Genomic DNA, 16,544 nt, shown 5'->3' with positions numbered 1-16,544 from the left:
CCCTCCATTATCTCATCATGCTTTTAATAGCAAAACATTGGCATTAGCACATTCTGACAGTGGGGAGTTCTTTTTCCAGTTCTATGAGAACGAACCCGCTAGAAAATGTATCGGCAGTGTCACATACGTGAGCAGAGGGATAAGGGATGAAAAGGAAGACAGGTTGAGAAGAAGCGTGGTAAAGATGGATGGTTGGTTGCAGAAGGAGGTTGGGCTTGCAGAACAGGGTGGATGGTGTTTCCATCTGTGAACTCCACCTTATGCACGCACGCAGGAAACCCCTTCCAGTGGTTGCACACGGCACGCAGGGCTACAAGGCTGCAGCACGACACACACGCGTAGCCTGTGATGTAGGAGGATGATGACAGGAGAGAGGAGGGGGAGGGGGAGACAGCGTGCCGAGTTAGAGAGTGAGAGAGAGGAAAAGGGCAGAGGGAGCGTGAGCGCGTGAAAGGGTGAGATAGGCAGAGAGAGCAGCATCTCTTGAGCGCATTCAGCTCGCAGCAGCTCAGGAGGCAGGAAGGCAGAGTAGAGGGGAGGAGAGCACCAGCACCTCACCGAAGGGGGCGACACCACACCTCTCTCTCTCTCTCTCTCTCTCAAACACACACTCTCACACGTCACAGATTTGTGAGGAGGCGTGAGGCACAGGAGGAGGACCACCACATACACGCGCGCTGTTTAGCTGGCTTAGCTGTGCTTTGGAGAGCTGTCTCTTGAAGACTGGACCAGAGCTGTATCCATCGCTTCATCCATCCTTTCTTTCCTTCCTGCTTTCCATTCCTACAACACAGAAGCAGCTCTTGGCCACCAACCCCCTCGAACATTTGGACTGATTTGCTCTCTGTCATTCATCTAACCTCTGATCTCTCTGTAACTATCTCTGCCTGTCTCTGCTTTTACTCCATTCACAGCCAGGACATCAAGAGACACACTTAAAGAAGAACTAACCGACCGACCTTTCGATCGCAATCATGAACTTCCTCCGACGCCGTCTCTCGGACAGCAGCTTCATGTCCAACCTTCCCAACGGCTACATGACAGACCTCCAGAGGCCCGACCCGCCTGCTCCTGTTCCTCCCACCGCCTCCTCTCCGTCCCAGCAGGGTGCAGCCCCGGCCATGGCGCCTGCTCCTGCCCAGTCCCCAACCAAAGCTCCAGCACCATCCCAGGCGCCAGCCAGCTCCCCCGCAGCTCAGGAGCGTCGTATGAGCCAGCAGGCTCAGCAGCCTCAACAGGCCCAGTCCTCCTCCTCCTCCGGTGGCTCTTCTGGTTTCTTCAGCTCCTTCAGCTCCATCACCAATGCAGTCAAACAGACGGCTGCGTCCGCCGCCGGGTTTGTGGAGCAGTCAGCTCCCTCTCCCTCCCTCTCCAAGAAGTTCAAGATCCTGTTGATCATCGATGAGCCCCAGCATGAGTGGTGAGTATTAAGATGCAAGTGACTTTAATGATGGGTTGAGTGTAGTCCAACTGACTGGTGGGAAGTTGATGTAGTCGGTGAATGTGTGAACTGGCACGCTGTTTCAGAGTTTATGGGATGCTCTACAGATTTGGTGTAAAAAATGTTTGCTTTATAGTCAGCCAGAAGGAACAAGATCTACTGTGTGGGTGCACTGGCCTAATGCTGATTGACTTCTGTAAATATGATTGATTTTAATCTCACATGAATCCTGAAATGAATTCTTACATCCTTATGTCTTATTCTGTTTCTTTTTGTTTTTTGTTCTACGTCTTTTTGAACTGTATTCTCCCCTCTCACTGAAGCTGCTCCCAAAATAGAAACCATTCTGTTAATCTAAACAGACAGGACAGATTTTCTCTGGGGTTTAGATTCACACATCCCACCACCCAGCACTGTCACCTGCCTCTGTTTTTATGTGTTTATCTGAGCCTTTATGACGCCATGTGTTGGCACATTTGTGTGTGTGTGTGTGTGTGTGTGTGTGTGTGTGTGTGTGTGTGTGTGTGTGTGTGTGTGTGTGTGTGTGTGTGTGTGTGTGTGTGTGTGTGTTTGTGTGTGTGTGTGTGTGTGTGTGTGTGTGTGCTAGAGAGCTATGAATAAGTTTTTCAATCCCTTGACAGCACAAGTTGGGTAACAGGATATTATCCTTATGCTATCAACTCATACACTGTCATTCAAGAGCATGTAGCTCTGAGTAAAACATCACCTTCTACAAGTGAAATTTAAGCCCTCAGCTCTGTAATAATGTTGCTATCCTATTGGCCGCTTTCCGTTCCTGCAAATCACATTTTCAGGCTGCAAAGGTTTTCTGTGCGGATGTTGTTGATGGATTTTACAGCCATTCATTGCCGTCATTATCTCAGTGTAGTTCATCTTGTCAATGGCTATGTGATAAACACGAGACACTTTTGACCTTTTAAATTTAATAGATGTTATGGAGTGTCATCAGATGACAATTGTTTAGTATTCCACATACAACTGAGTGTGTTTACTGTTTCACACCAAAACCATGTGATATGGTCAAAAGCAGAGTGAGTGAGTAAGTGGACCTTGAGTTGCGATTGTTGCTGTTTCCAAGGTCAAAAAGGAAGTGGAACGTTTTTAAGCCTACAAGGACGAAAGGTCCTAAAGGGGTTCAGACTCTAGAGTTCAGTGACAACTGAACAAACTCCATCTGCGGATGATGCGATCAGTTTGCCAGCTATGAATCAATAAATTAAATTGAAAATACACCTTGATAATTGCAAAGATAGAATTGCCAATTCTAGTTCAGTAAAAATGTTGACATATAAATATATTAAAACATGCTTTAGTGCCTAGAAAGGATAAAAAATACATCCCTCTTTGGGAGCTTGCCCTAGTAGGTGTCTGATACTGAGATTTAAGTGTCTGCAAAATGAAAAATGCAAATACAACACAAGCATTGTCACCGTTATGCATTTTGGCTCAAATTCCGTTCTCTTTAAATGGCTACTGTGCAGTATTTCAATTCCATAATACTGTCTGTGCATAACACTATCTGTATTGCTGGCATCTGTTTTGACATAAACTGGTGCCATGTACCATTGTACAGTAAGTGTAAGTTCTGTCTGAGTTACAGACACTGGTGCATAAAATGGACTGAATTGTTTTCACAGTTTAGTGCAGTGGATATGATTTCCAAAACAATCAGCACAGGATTATATCAGAAACAGTGCATTATGCATATGTGGATACATGCATGAGTTCTGAGGTTCCACAACACTGTGCTGACTGAATGTGACTGTCAGCTCTACATTATGGTAATCCTGAATCTCTTGCTGTGAGTGTTTTGGTGGCTTATGATTGAATGGCTGCCACCATCGTTATGTGGCAAAGTCTGGATGCAGCCTACATTCAGAAAAGAGGTGCTTGAATGCTTTACCCAATACAATCCTGCTTTTATGAAATATGTTTGGTTTGACATCGTTATGGTTCGTTGATCTGTTTGGTTGAAGTTCGCCTGTGATAGACGGTGATACACAGATTGGTCATGCAATCACATATTTTTTGAAAGCCCTTTTCCAAACTGTTTCCAACGCCGACTTCCAAGATGGTTCTGTGTAACCAAACATCTGGCACAGTCAGGTTACATTTGAATTGTAAACTGTCAACTCTGAATGGAAATAAATTAAGAGAGGTTTGGGTTTACTGTCAAACAGATGAGCAAGTGCAACAACTCTAAATAAAAAAAACATTTGAGAGTTAAAGGTGCTGTAGGTGGCTAACTTCCTGTCTGCTCTTGCAGTTCGCAGTCCCCTCCTTCCTACCCACGTCACCACTCTGAAATTAGGGGCCGATGCATGCAGAACCAGCCGATCAAAAAGTGGATTCAAGCAGACCTATATACCTATATATAGTGGTAACGTAGTGAAACCCACCTCTTGCTGGCTTTCGCTAATTGTGACAATGATGCAACTGCGCCCTGTGCTGAAATGTTGACAGTATTTATACTTTTATGTGTAAAAGGAGTACATACAGGCTCACCATGCCATTGGAACCAACCATAGAACCCAAAATGGTTTTGCAGGTACCACGTTTTGTTGAGGTGATCCACCAACAATGTGGTTTGACTTACATGATGTGCTGCAATTTTACAGCAGGAGATATAATTACTCTAAATTTGTGAGAGATGCATAGTTTACAGTGACTACCAATCCTAGTTACAATACAACTGTGTACAAAGTGAATGCATGTTAGCAAAGAAACCACACCAGATAAATTGAGTCCTGAAATACATACAAGTATGTTGCTGGGCAAGGTCAACTTCTATGATGCCAAGTAAGTAATGTAATTTAACAATTAAGAAATGTAATGCAATCAAGTTGCAACTTCTCTAGCATTATTTCCAGTTATTATTTCAAGTCCAAAGAGCTCAACATAAATATTAATGTTAATTCTTTGGGACAGAGCTTCCCTTAAAGCATCTGGGCCAGAAAGGCATTCTGCTAAATGTTATTATTGATTTTCCACTCAGTACAGAGCGGGACTTGAGCCTCTCAGTAATATAACTTGGAAAACAGAAATCACACGAGAAAAAGTGTAATGATTCTGTGTGCCCTTCACATCAAGGCTATATTCTGATCAGAAATAAGAGGACATGCCTGTCTGTTTGATATTGCTGGTTTTTGCACACACAAAAATAAATACCGCATCAGCCTGAAGACAGACTTTTACTTGGTGATCCTCCTCATCATGAAACATTTCATTTTGCAACGCAAAGTTCATGGGCAAAATGAGTGCACATTTGATTTCTGAGATTTAGGATGCCATTAGTTGGAGGGAAAAGTTATAACCTCTACTTTACATCAAATTACATTCATTTGGCCAATAATGCGTTCACTCTGGCCCTGATCATTACAAAATCTTTGGGCAAACTACTACTGTAACATCCTTGTATGATTTATAAACTCTAACAGTTTATTTGTGTTTGGTTTATAAACCAAACATTAATAAACACTGGGAAGTATATTTGGTACATAAGAAGTTTCTATGAAGCAATCCCAGTTAACCTATACACGATGATGAATTATGAGCAGTTTGATGTACAGATTGATGGAGAGGCTAAAAGGGATGGGCAGATTCTTATTCCATGCCCTAATTTAAACTTGCTTTTCAACAACATTAGCATTAAATGTGCATTGGGCATACATTGCTAATTGAGGGTAACTAGACTTGCAGTTACAAATATGCAATAGCTCTAAATAACGTTGCCATCCCCTTTTAAAATAGCTGGCAGTTGTATAAGCAAGTATCATGACACTCTGCATCTGACAGCTCATTCTCTGAGTTCTCCAATATCGACTTTGCTACCATGATGGCTTTCTCTGACTCCACAAAAGGAGACCACAATGGGACTCCAGCAATAAAGCTGCAAGATGAAAAAGTAATGTTTTTTTGCAGTGTGTGTGTGTGTGTTGATGTAGTTCTTATGTAACAGACCCCAGCCCATTGAGGTGGGTGAGGGAACAGATAGTGTCCTCCAAGGCCTTTCAAGGTGATCTCGGCACATAGGGGAGGGTTGAGGGAGATAGAGGGTGAAGATCTGTGAATCTCCCTGCATCGCTTTCTCTTTCCTGTTTATTTTTCCTCCGTCCCATCTCTCTTTGCTGCCTCTCTCCGCCTTTTATCATGACAGTCTCTCTGTGTGTGGCTCCAGAGAAAGTGCTCCGGGTTCATGATGTGATGAAGTAATGAGAAGAGACGTGGTGATTCAGCAGTTTCAGCCCAAAGGCCACATCTGCTCTCTTTCCTTTGGTCTCTTTATCTGTCTACATCTCTCCTGCTCCCTCTTTTTGCTCTCCCTTTCTTTATCTCTATTTATCTGTTGAGGATGTACTCTGAAGTTTCTGCCTGAGTTACGGCGAGTGTCTTTACCCTGTATTTTGCGTAAATGCCCATCAGAGGGAATTATTTTGGACTGTTGACTTTTCGATATGAGTCATAGTGGAGGGTTTTGTTGGTTTGACTGCAGGTTGATGCACATTTCTCTGACGAGGATGATGGTGAATGTCACCCAGCTGCCCTGCAGTGAAAGTTAAACTGCTTTAACTGGCTGCTATTTAAAAAGCATACTGATTAGCCAACATTGGGCCAAGATTTGAAGCTGCTTCAAAGAAGTCATGGTGGTATGAAAATCATGTCAGTAATTCTTACTGCATCAGCACTTGCGAAATTCAGTCTTTTTTTTTGGGAAGCATAAAAACAGAAAAATAAGAGAAAATATGCATGATATTTCTTTCAGGGTTGTTTGTTTTCCTGTAGTTGCACAGTAGAAAATATGCACATTTTTGCTATTTTGACAATGACCTGAATTGAATGTAAACAAGAGCGTTAGATCCGGGTGTGTCTGTGTGTTTGCATTCGTGCAATTTCTCCCTTGCCAGTGGAGACAGGAGTGCACAGTGAGAGCAGGTGGGGAGGTGGAGCCTCGCATATCTCCATCAACATCTTACACGCACACACACACATATACATTTACAAGCACCTGCATTCTCTGTCTCTATTTTCCGTCTTCAAATTATACACGATACAAAAAAAGTGTTTTCCCACAGAATTCAGAATTTTGCGGTGATACACAGTACCGTTCCCCATTTCTGCTGTCCGAGTTTACTGTGGAAAAGTGGTTTGGGAATAAAGCAATTCATTGGTAAAGGTTATTTGCTGAAAACCTTTTTCACAACACACCCACATGCAGTAATGTATACACAATAGACAGAAAACAGGTCAGATTATTATCAAGGGTTCTTGTGATGTGGTTCTGGATGTAGGTTTGACTTCATGGCAGTGATTAGGAATTATCTGAGGCATTATGGTTCTCAGCTGCAGGTCGCATTTCCACACACACAGGCTGAGAACTGACCTTATTACAGCCAGTGGCAATGTCATGTTGACTTTATAAGGTCATCCTGGTTTCGACCTCCTGATGTCTTGTACCTCTCAGCTGTTGTCATATTAGACCAGTGGCATTTTCAGCCCAAGGGATGATACAGAAACGACTCCAAGGTAAAATCGGTAACCTTGTAACTTCCAGCATCTCATTTGATAGTTCTACAGGTCAATACTTATTGTGTCAAAAGTACGTATTTAAACCTGTTTTGGTTTGAAATGAAAGCATTTATCATTTGTTTAAATGGCTAACATGATTTCTTATTTCTTAACAATAATAATAATAATAGTAATGATAATAATAATAATAATCTTTTTGCGCTTTTCATTAACTAAATGATGAATTGGTTCATTAAAAGCAATAGTACAGATTCACTGACAACCCTAATCATGGCCACAGTTGTTTCCTAACCTTAACCAAGTAGTTTCTGTATCTATCCTAATCAAACATTCATTATCAGAAAGCGGTCATAATTATTTATTTTACATAATCAGCTGTTTTGGAAGGCACTGAGAAGATATTTCATTCTGGCAATAGTTGGGTCGGATCAGTAAACCCTCATAGATGTTTTGCAATAAAAAACAACATATGGTGTTTAGTTTGGAGGATTTGTTTGTTTAAACAAACACAACTTACTTAGTGCTGTCAAAAATAACTTTAGATTATTCCTCCTAAAAACACACTACATATCACTAATCCCACAGTTGTTTACTTCAGCTAGCTCCAGTACTTAAGCTCAGCAGCAATGGCCTCCCTGTCCCTCTCACTCTCACTCTCCTGCTCTCTTTTGGCCGGCGTGTCAAATGTTTAGTGATAAAGGTATATGCAATAAATGCAGTCTATTTACCATGCTGGCTGCAAGGCCTTGGATTGGATTGGATTCTTCACCTGTAGCTATCCAGCACCCGGTAGCCAGTGCAAGCCAACAAAATTTTGCTCCTGTTATGATTTGGGGCGATTTAATTATTTCCTAGTGGAGCTTTTTAGATTGCTGGGAGTGCACATTACTCTCTCTTCAGCCAAGTTGGGTTGCAATGGGTTGCTGAATTACTTGCTCACTTCAACTTGACCTACATTTCATTTTTAATCAATGGAAGTGACGTGTAGCTCTTCATTCCCAGGCCCATGTAAGAACTCACGAGACAGACAGCTGCTGTAGTGCTGCTTATTTCCCTCAATTGAATATTCATTTTCAGAATATAATCTATAATACAATGATTGGCATCATATATTAAGACCCTTTGAACAAGTTATTATTCTTTAAAAAAAACATGTGATTGACCTGTCTAATAAATAATTTATTCGTCAGTTTCTTGAAAGTCTGAACGCTCACATATACTCATATTTTATCGAGTGGTAGTGGTTTTATTGTTCAGCTTAATGATTAGCATTTTGTAATATGCATACCGTCTCTGTGAGGAATACTTCGGTAAACAGAGGGCTTGTGCTTGCTCCCAGGGGACAGGGCTATTAGTGAGTGCAGTTTTGTGGCACTGTGGCAATGTCAATAACGACTGACTAATAACCAGCATTAAGAAGAGCTTTTATCCTTGAGCCCTGTTAGGGAGAAAGATCACCCATTAAATTTGTGTTAAGAAAAGCGGTTAACCTTTTAGCTAATTTGAATGCAACAGTAAGGAAAATATCCCCTATGTATATTGGTAAGTACTCTGTCCTTTTTCATGACTTTCCTAATTTTTTCACGCTCTCAACTATGGCAGACATTTTGAAAAGACACATTAGATAAGCACAGCACTTACTGCCTGTGCTATCACCATAAATTTACACCTCAACAGGCTGTTAAGCTAAAAGATCCAAACCACTTGAGAGGTTTTATTCCAAAAAAATATATATTTATCTATTCAAGAAGCCACAGGCAGCAGAATAATTTGAATGAAAGTGAATAATGCCAAAACAAAGTTAAGGTGATTTCTTGAACAAGAAACAAAGGCTGTCACTGGTAACAGAAGTTTTGATATTCTTTAAAATATGTAAATTAAAGTTTACCTCCATTTTATATATATATATTATTTAAATCTGTCTTTTGTGAGGTGGGTTAATTTTAGCAGAATGAAGACAGCCTAGCTCACGTATTAGCTGCTGTTGCAGTCGTTCTCGTGTCCTGACCTGACCATATCCTCACATTATCACTACGTTTTTTTTTGTGAAACGCTGGCTCCTTGTGAAAGAACATTTAAAGGTCAAGTGTATAGGATTTAGTGCCGTCTAGTGGTAAAGTTGCAGATTGCAATCAACTTAATAAGTGCTACACTACAGTGGCCACGAAACTGAACGTGAAAACTGAATATTCTGCAGAGTAAATGTGTGTAAGTGCTGTACTTCAAAGTGCATTTTCTGCACATCAGTAATCACTAATGATGTAAAAATCAACTCATCTCCAGTTATAAGGGCATCAGGGGAAATATCAGTAACCCAGAAGACATGCCAGCTATATTTCCTTTTTCTTTTTTTATTTAATCTTGCATTTTGACCTTTAGTCTGATTTTAGCATGTGCACATTGTGCAGACCTCTTCAGTCCTCTTCAATTAAATAGCCTCTTCAGGAGGATGAGGAGGCACTACAAACAAGCAGCTTTTTTCAAGGGAAGTTCTCTATAGATGTATCTATTGGAGTTACTACACAAATGCTGTGGCTCTTTTTGCTTTGTCATAATTTAAGATATTTGCATTGAATCTATAGTTCAATTTCAGAAGACACAAATGGGTTTGGTAGAACTCAGGACATTTGTCATAGGAAACCTTCTGCTTCATCAACCAAGATGAACTAGAGGTGATGAGGCAATCATGGCTCATTGTGTCCTCCTATGACTGTGTATGCAGTAATGGCTGATTTACCAAGAAAATGACCTTTACTATATGGTTTTTGCAGCTAAAATCACATCGACAATGACAACTGGGAAAAGCCATTTGTCCAATAACACAAAGAAAGTGGAATTGTATTGATTTCGTTGTTTGTATTTCTGATTGTATTTGTGTTGGTTGCTACTCTGAGTCCTCTGCAGTATTCCAGAGATAAACCTGTTACTATGCACAAGGCATACCTAAGAGGGCCATAAACGAGACCAATCAACATCACAACCTCTGGTGAAATAGTCCACTGTTGCTACGGCAACGGGTAATCCTCTTCAATAATCTTGTAAATTTATGGTTGAAAAGAGGCACTGATGTGATTTTACCACAAAGAACTGTTGACAGTTTACATCTGTTTTTTCTGTATTTTTTCTGAGTTGCACAAATAAATGTAACAAATAAACATCAAATCTCTTTCTTCATGTCCCTCTCCATCGCACTTAAATTTGTGTAGACACTTTATGAGTTTTAAATACTAAGTACAAGTATTAAAAAAATCCTTTTGGAGACATGACAAAATGCAAATGATTTCTTACATTAAAGGGGTTTTTCATCAGATAACATCCTACTATGCAGCTGTTTGAGGCTCAGATTGTGATAACCCAAAGAAAAAATCGTGAAGCTCAGAATTTCTATTTATTTATTTTCTTTTATTTTGTAATGGTTGTTCTTTTATGCTTTAAAAGCAGCAGTCGTTACAAGGCGTCGTCCACACATGTCAGAAGGCAAAAGTGTTCATACTGTTGATGTTCCAAACAGCCACACTCAAAGGTGAGATGAAAAGCCATCATAGAGAGGCGGGAGATGTGATGTGATTCAAATGTGATGATCACATATTCCTCTTTAGAGCATTTTCGGACAGAAAAGAGGAAGGAAAGAGGGCTTAAGGGAGTTCAGACCTTGCCAAATATCTCTTCTTCACACATCTGGCTAATAGCTTTGTGAAGTGGGCGAATTGTTGGTTTCGAGAGGTTACAGAAATTGCTGCAGCTCCCCCAGTGGTGGAAAGGTGGTTTCCAAAGCCATTTGACCATCTGTCAAGCACTTCTGTCAAAGCACACTGGGCCCTTAAGCCTGGGCTGTGAGGTGATTTTTGGATAAGGGCCACAGTTGTAATACTGTATCTAGCCACATAATCCACTTTGGCCCAAACAGACCTTTTTTCCCATACATTATCAATACAAAAGAAAAAAATGTATTCCGAGCATCTCAAACTCCCTGAAGTGACTCTTATGGACTGCATAATTTGAGCCATTAGTTCCAGTGAAGGTACAGCATGAAGGACTGCCACAGCTGGATTGAAATGAACCGAGTCTGACAAACATCGCCTGCTGTTTACATACTGTAGTGGTGCTAGTAAGTACATCCGTTCTTCCACTCAGCGCTGGGATCAGATGGTCATGTTCCTGTTATTATGTTGACTGATCAAAATGTGTTGCTACGGTATTTGTGTTTTATTATGTTGTTTATGACATTATGATATCATAAGGTTGTCTGAGTGGCTGTTCAGAACGCAATATTTCACCATCAAAACACACAGAGTCACAGTGGAAGCTCATTTGGTTTGAGTCACAATAGCAAACAGTCCAGTTTTTCTAAAGTCAGCTGGTTTAGTCATTGTAAACATGCTTTACGCCGAAGATGTGTGATCGATGTGGTTGTGTAGGGGCCATCTGGCCAACTGGATGTGTGTTCCCAATGTTGAGAAATGTAAGGTAGGCTGTGTGAACTGATTTGGACTGCAACTTTTTACTCGTACTAAGTTGTAATAATAATAGCAACTGGAAGCTAAGAGATAAAAAAGGAAATGGAACAAATGGAAAAAGAGGTGGGTCTCATAAGTTCAATAGGGAGAAGAAGAGTTTGTGAGTTTTATTATGATTTACCCTTTGAAAAAAGCACTGACATTTTTTTTTTTTTTAATGTTTTCTTTTGGGTTTAATTCCCCTTATTTGGAGAAATGTCATCCTTTTCCTGTCCAGTTCAAACTGTGTATTTACATGTATTATTATTTACCATTTAAGCTAAATAAACAGTTAAATCTCCATTGGATTAGCTGTAAAATACATCCACGCTACAAAACAATACAATGATCTTGCAGAATATGATTCATTGCTGTAGATTAAACTGCCCAAAAGTTTAATAAAGTAGTAAAAATAGCAATTCAATTTTATTTGTATAGCGCCAATTCATAACAGAAGTTATCTCAGGACACTTTCCAAATAGAGCAGGTGTAGACCGAACTCCTTATAACATTATTTACAGAGACCCAACAGTACCACCATGAGCAAGCACTTGGCGACAAGGGCAAGGAAAAACTGCCTGTTAAAAGGCAGAAACCTAGGACAGATCCTTTGGCTCTAGGTGGGTGGTCGTCTGTCTCGACCAGTTGGGGTGAAAGAGAGAGAGAGAGAGAGAGAGAGAGAGAGAGAGAGACAGACAGGTGTACAGCAACAACAGTAGCAACAACTACACTAATAGTAGTGACTGATGATGATGAACATGACAACAGCAACGATGGGGGACAATGAGCAGTGACAACAGCAAACAACAGTAACCGTAGCAATAATTATACTTATAATAATAATAACACTAATATCAGTGATATTGGCAAGTGCACTCAAGCAGGACCATGGCACGAGGCTCCACCAGGATCTATGAGAACCTGCACAACCTTAAACATCCACAGCTGTAAAATCAGTCATATTAATCCAAAAACATACTATACTGTATATAATAGTAGACATTTTTCTGCATAATTTTGCTGATAAATACTTGCATACTTTTACCAAAGTAAGCTTTTTAATGCAGTGAAACTTGCAAATCAACTGGTGTTGAAAAAGGTAAAGGTTATATGTCTTATTGTTCTGGCTGAAAATGAAATATTTTTTCAACAAGAGGAAAACAGCTGCTCAGTTCCTTAATAAAAGTGGAATTTTAACTACAGCGAACAATAAGCAAGACTGATATTGTTAACGTCTCGCATAAGCAATTCTGTTATATTCTATTATGTATTTACTACCCGATGTACTTTTTTAAATTAGTGTGGACTATATGTCGTCTCATAATCACTTAGCTTCTGAATAAGGAGTGTGTGTGTGTGTGTGTGTGTGTGTGTGTGTGTGTGTGTGTGTGTGTGTGTGTGTTTGTTTGTGTGGCGTGTATTTCGCAGCGAGATATTGTGAGAGAACAGTTTTGGCACTTGCTGTGATAATATCACCAGCAGAGGAAAGAGAGTTATTATGCAAACACAAATACTGAACTAATTCCTTGACTCTAATTACAGCTGAGTAAAGAAGCCAGTAATCACATCCAGTACAGTTTGTAATAACAGTTGGCCGCATGTATAGATTAGAAAGAACTGACACTGTATATTCTTGTTAAAGGCAAAGTCATTGAATAATTGTACTGTATGTGATTAATAACATTTCCAAATGATAAATGAACATTTTAGGATATATATAATTTATGTCTCACTTTTGTTTTATGAAGATAAAGAGCCATTGTATCAATTGGCAATACGGTCAGATCAGCAGTGCGGACACACACATAGACAAAAACACAACAACAAACACAGAAACCACACTGGCACATAAATACAAGCAGTTATACAACGCTGCACTGTCTCAATATTGACATGTTTTAATTATTCATTTCTACCTAATTGGATTCATAAGATGGAGAATTTGCTATACAACTATCCCCAAGCCCATGGCTGTACTGTCAAATCAGTCACATCTTTTGGTAAATTACACCAACATCACAGATGGGGCATGATATTATTATGTCCATATGAAACCCTCCTTAGTATCTGGACAGTTCTGGTCATCTGTGAGGGGACACTCCTTATTATTTGCCCTGTTAATTTGATCAAATTGGGTACAGGCCATGAGGGACTGAATCTTGGGTACAGCAACTACTGAATGGTATTTATTTTTTTCTCACACACACACAAAAAAGAAAACGTGTCTTGACAACAATGGTTTTGCACTGCTTTCATAACGTTGGCCCATTGTCTAAATTCTGTTTATCTCAGATCTAACAGCAACACAAAGACACACATGGTCTGTCTCTTCTGTCCTAGTTGCCATGGAAACATACAAATTAGATTGTTTAGCATTTTAGAGGCACACAATATGTGCTGTATTGTTGACATCATTAGTGTACAGTTGCGGGCTATTAAAAGTGCTCATAGTGCAACACACTTTCCCTGAGCCCCACAGAAGTCATTGCTTGACTGTTCCCAGAGGCACTGTAGTTACCACTCCGCATTTTGTGTCAAGTATTAATATGAGGACTTTGCTCTTTCTACTCACATAGTAGACTCAATGGGCGTATCGTACCATAGACAGTTTAATTAAAAATGTACATAGTAAATCTGATGTCATCCACTGTTTTTCTGAAGTGCTGTTGTGAAGCTCAGTGTGGTCCGCTCTGGCCATCTAATCCAAAAATGAGCAGAGACATGGAGCCTAGGTGGAGCTGAGGCAGGCTGAATGAGTCTGGTTACTGAAAACAGCCACCTGTGACGGCACCTGCCTGTCACTCAAAGCAGCCATTCCCTTAATTAACTCTAAGTCATAATGGGTGAGTTATATAGAAATTCACCCCTTGTAGGGTTGTCATGAATGGGGAAATTAGAGACCAAAACCAGGCTGTAAACATTTTAATATGGCACCTTATGGAGAATGACTCACTTCTGTAGCCAGCCTCAAGTGGCCGTTCAAGGAACTGCAGGTTTTGTTACTTCTATGTTGGCTTCATTTGCCAGCCACGGAGGTAGCCGCTTGACTAGTACAAGTGTACCAAGTCAGATTCACCAAACTCTCTTGTGGATTTCATTTGTATCTAAGAGAAAAATAAAGTATGAGAAAAAAATCAAATCTCATGTACATGCCATTTATGTGTGTTCGTGTAAGTGGTTCTTGCATGAGGCCCAGTGTTCCTTGTGGTTAATGCCATTAAGTAACCATACTGGAAGTACACATGATTTGATCAGCTCAGCAGTAGTGCAATGCAATAAGCTGACTGGGTGAGGGCTTTTCCCTTGAGCCAGGCCTGTATGTGTACAGACCCTTGGAAAAAAGCACCTATCTAACGGCATATAAGTCTGCTGTGTGATTAAATACAGGGCCGATGGCTTCCCAAATTAATTCTGAGGTTCTGTGGATTCCCTCGGGCAAAATTTAGATGGAATTTGTCTGTTTGGTGTATCCCTTTTGTCTGTGAGCTGTTAGAAGAGTAGGTTCAGCCTGCCTTTGTTTGTCCTCCATTAAAGTAGGGTCGATGTGAAGCACTGTTAGTTTTGGAGTCAGCAGGGAATCAGGGGTATCTGACAAATGGTTGAAATAAGGAGTTATGGGGAAAAAAATAGAGAAATGAGAAACCAGATGGAAGAACAGAGGTAATGTCAGAGAGAGCTGGTAGAAAGGGGAGAGACGAACATGAAGAAGAGAAGGTGGAGGGAAAATGAGCTCCGCAGAATGAAAGATTGTTCATCCATAACCATTAGCTACTTATGGTGTATAACAAGAAGCTGTATCAAATAGGGCTCCAGGCTTTGCTCCCCTGGTAGCTATCTATTCAGTGTCTGTTGCTTTTTTTCCCTGTATTGCTCTCTCTCTCATTCACTCAGTTCAATCCATATAATGAGAGGCCCCTATCCATGAAAGGATCAGATAGGCCTAAAGCCAGTCTGAGCCACTGGCTGCTCGGCTTACTACTGGCTCTTCTTGTTGCCTCTGCATTAGTTGCCAAGCAGGACTTTTATTTTATAACAAAAAGTCAGATGCAGTACAAGACATTTCCGGTTCCTTTTTATGTAGTGTCTCATAATAGATGACATCTTTTACCAGAGGCACCTGGCCACAATGGCAGCACAGAATAGCCAAGGCATAAAAAAACACACAGAATTAATTTACAGCGTTCATATATACCACAGTAAAACATAACTTGTGGGGCAAGAGAGAAGGTAATATTTAGAACATTTACAGTATGTTCTAGAAAACAGAACAAACATCTTGATTATCTGGTACGACATCAGACAAAAAAGAAAACATGTCTTCAATGATCAAATAAAAGTCTTTATCTTTGAATTGTTGATATTAGGGTTGGATGTTATAGATCAACTCTTCTGCCACAGTATATTTAATTTTAGATACTTAAAGATACACTGTATATGGAAATATGGAAATGTTATAGAAGACTTACTTAACTAATAAATATGGGATTGTCTACTTGCAGCTAATACAAATTGATGCAAAAATACATATTGTCATGAAATTTCTGCAGATTGAATCACTGTGTACCTTGATCACCTAAACCTCACTGACATCAGTAGCAGGAAATGATAAGCTCTGAGAGTGTATGAAAGGTGAGGTTCTGCAGTGGCTACTGGTGCACTGTAATATTAATCAGATAAAGTGTTTTGTGAAAGATGAAGTGGCTTAGATAATGAGACAGCTCTGACCTTGGTTCTACAGTGTTTTGTCATCACTTTCTGTAACATGTAGGATACAGAGAGGACATAAAGTACCTCACAGCAACAGAGACAGTACAATACAGAAGCTGTCTCTCAGCATGCATCCATCCACCATTAGTTCTGCAGTGTCTGCTGTTCCTTCCTCAGGTGTAGTAAAAGCCAAACTGAAGTGTCACGTTGTAAAGAAGCTGTTTCTCTGATATAAGCAGAGATAATACATTTTACAGTAATCACTCTTCGTCGTACAGCAGCATCGAAGACATCAAGTGGAAAGTGGGACTGAATCTAGCTGTGACTTTAAATTCAGGGAGGACTGATTGACT

At 40.3% G+C, this 16,544-nt stretch overlaps 1 protein-coding gene across 2 annotated transcripts in view; it reads left to right on the top strand.

Annotated features, from left to right (window-relative positions):
• The first annotated feature begins 318 nt into the window (after positions 1–318).
• Positions 319–16,544, top strand: part of syn2b (synapsin IIb) — a 78,558-nt gene continuing 62,332 nt past the window's right edge. The window contains exon 1 of one of the 2 annotated variants that reach the window (XM_051416337.1): positions 319–1,420. In XM_051416337.1, the coding sequence (XP_051272297.1) occupies positions 975–1,420 (446 nt within the window). In that variant the 5' untranslated portion in view covers positions 319–974. The remainder of the gene's footprint in view (positions 1,421–16,544) is intronic. The other variant, XM_051416336.1, reaches the window with a different exon arrangement.

Source organism: Dicentrarchus labrax, unplaced genomic scaffold (assembly GCF_905237075.1).
Source record: "Dicentrarchus labrax unplaced genomic scaffold, dlabrax2021, whole genome shotgun sequence".
NCBI lineage: Eukaryota > Metazoa > Chordata > Actinopteri > Moronidae > Dicentrarchus > Dicentrarchus labrax.
Note: the sequence above shows the minus strand (reverse complement) of the source record. Positions and strands in the feature narration are given on the sequence as shown.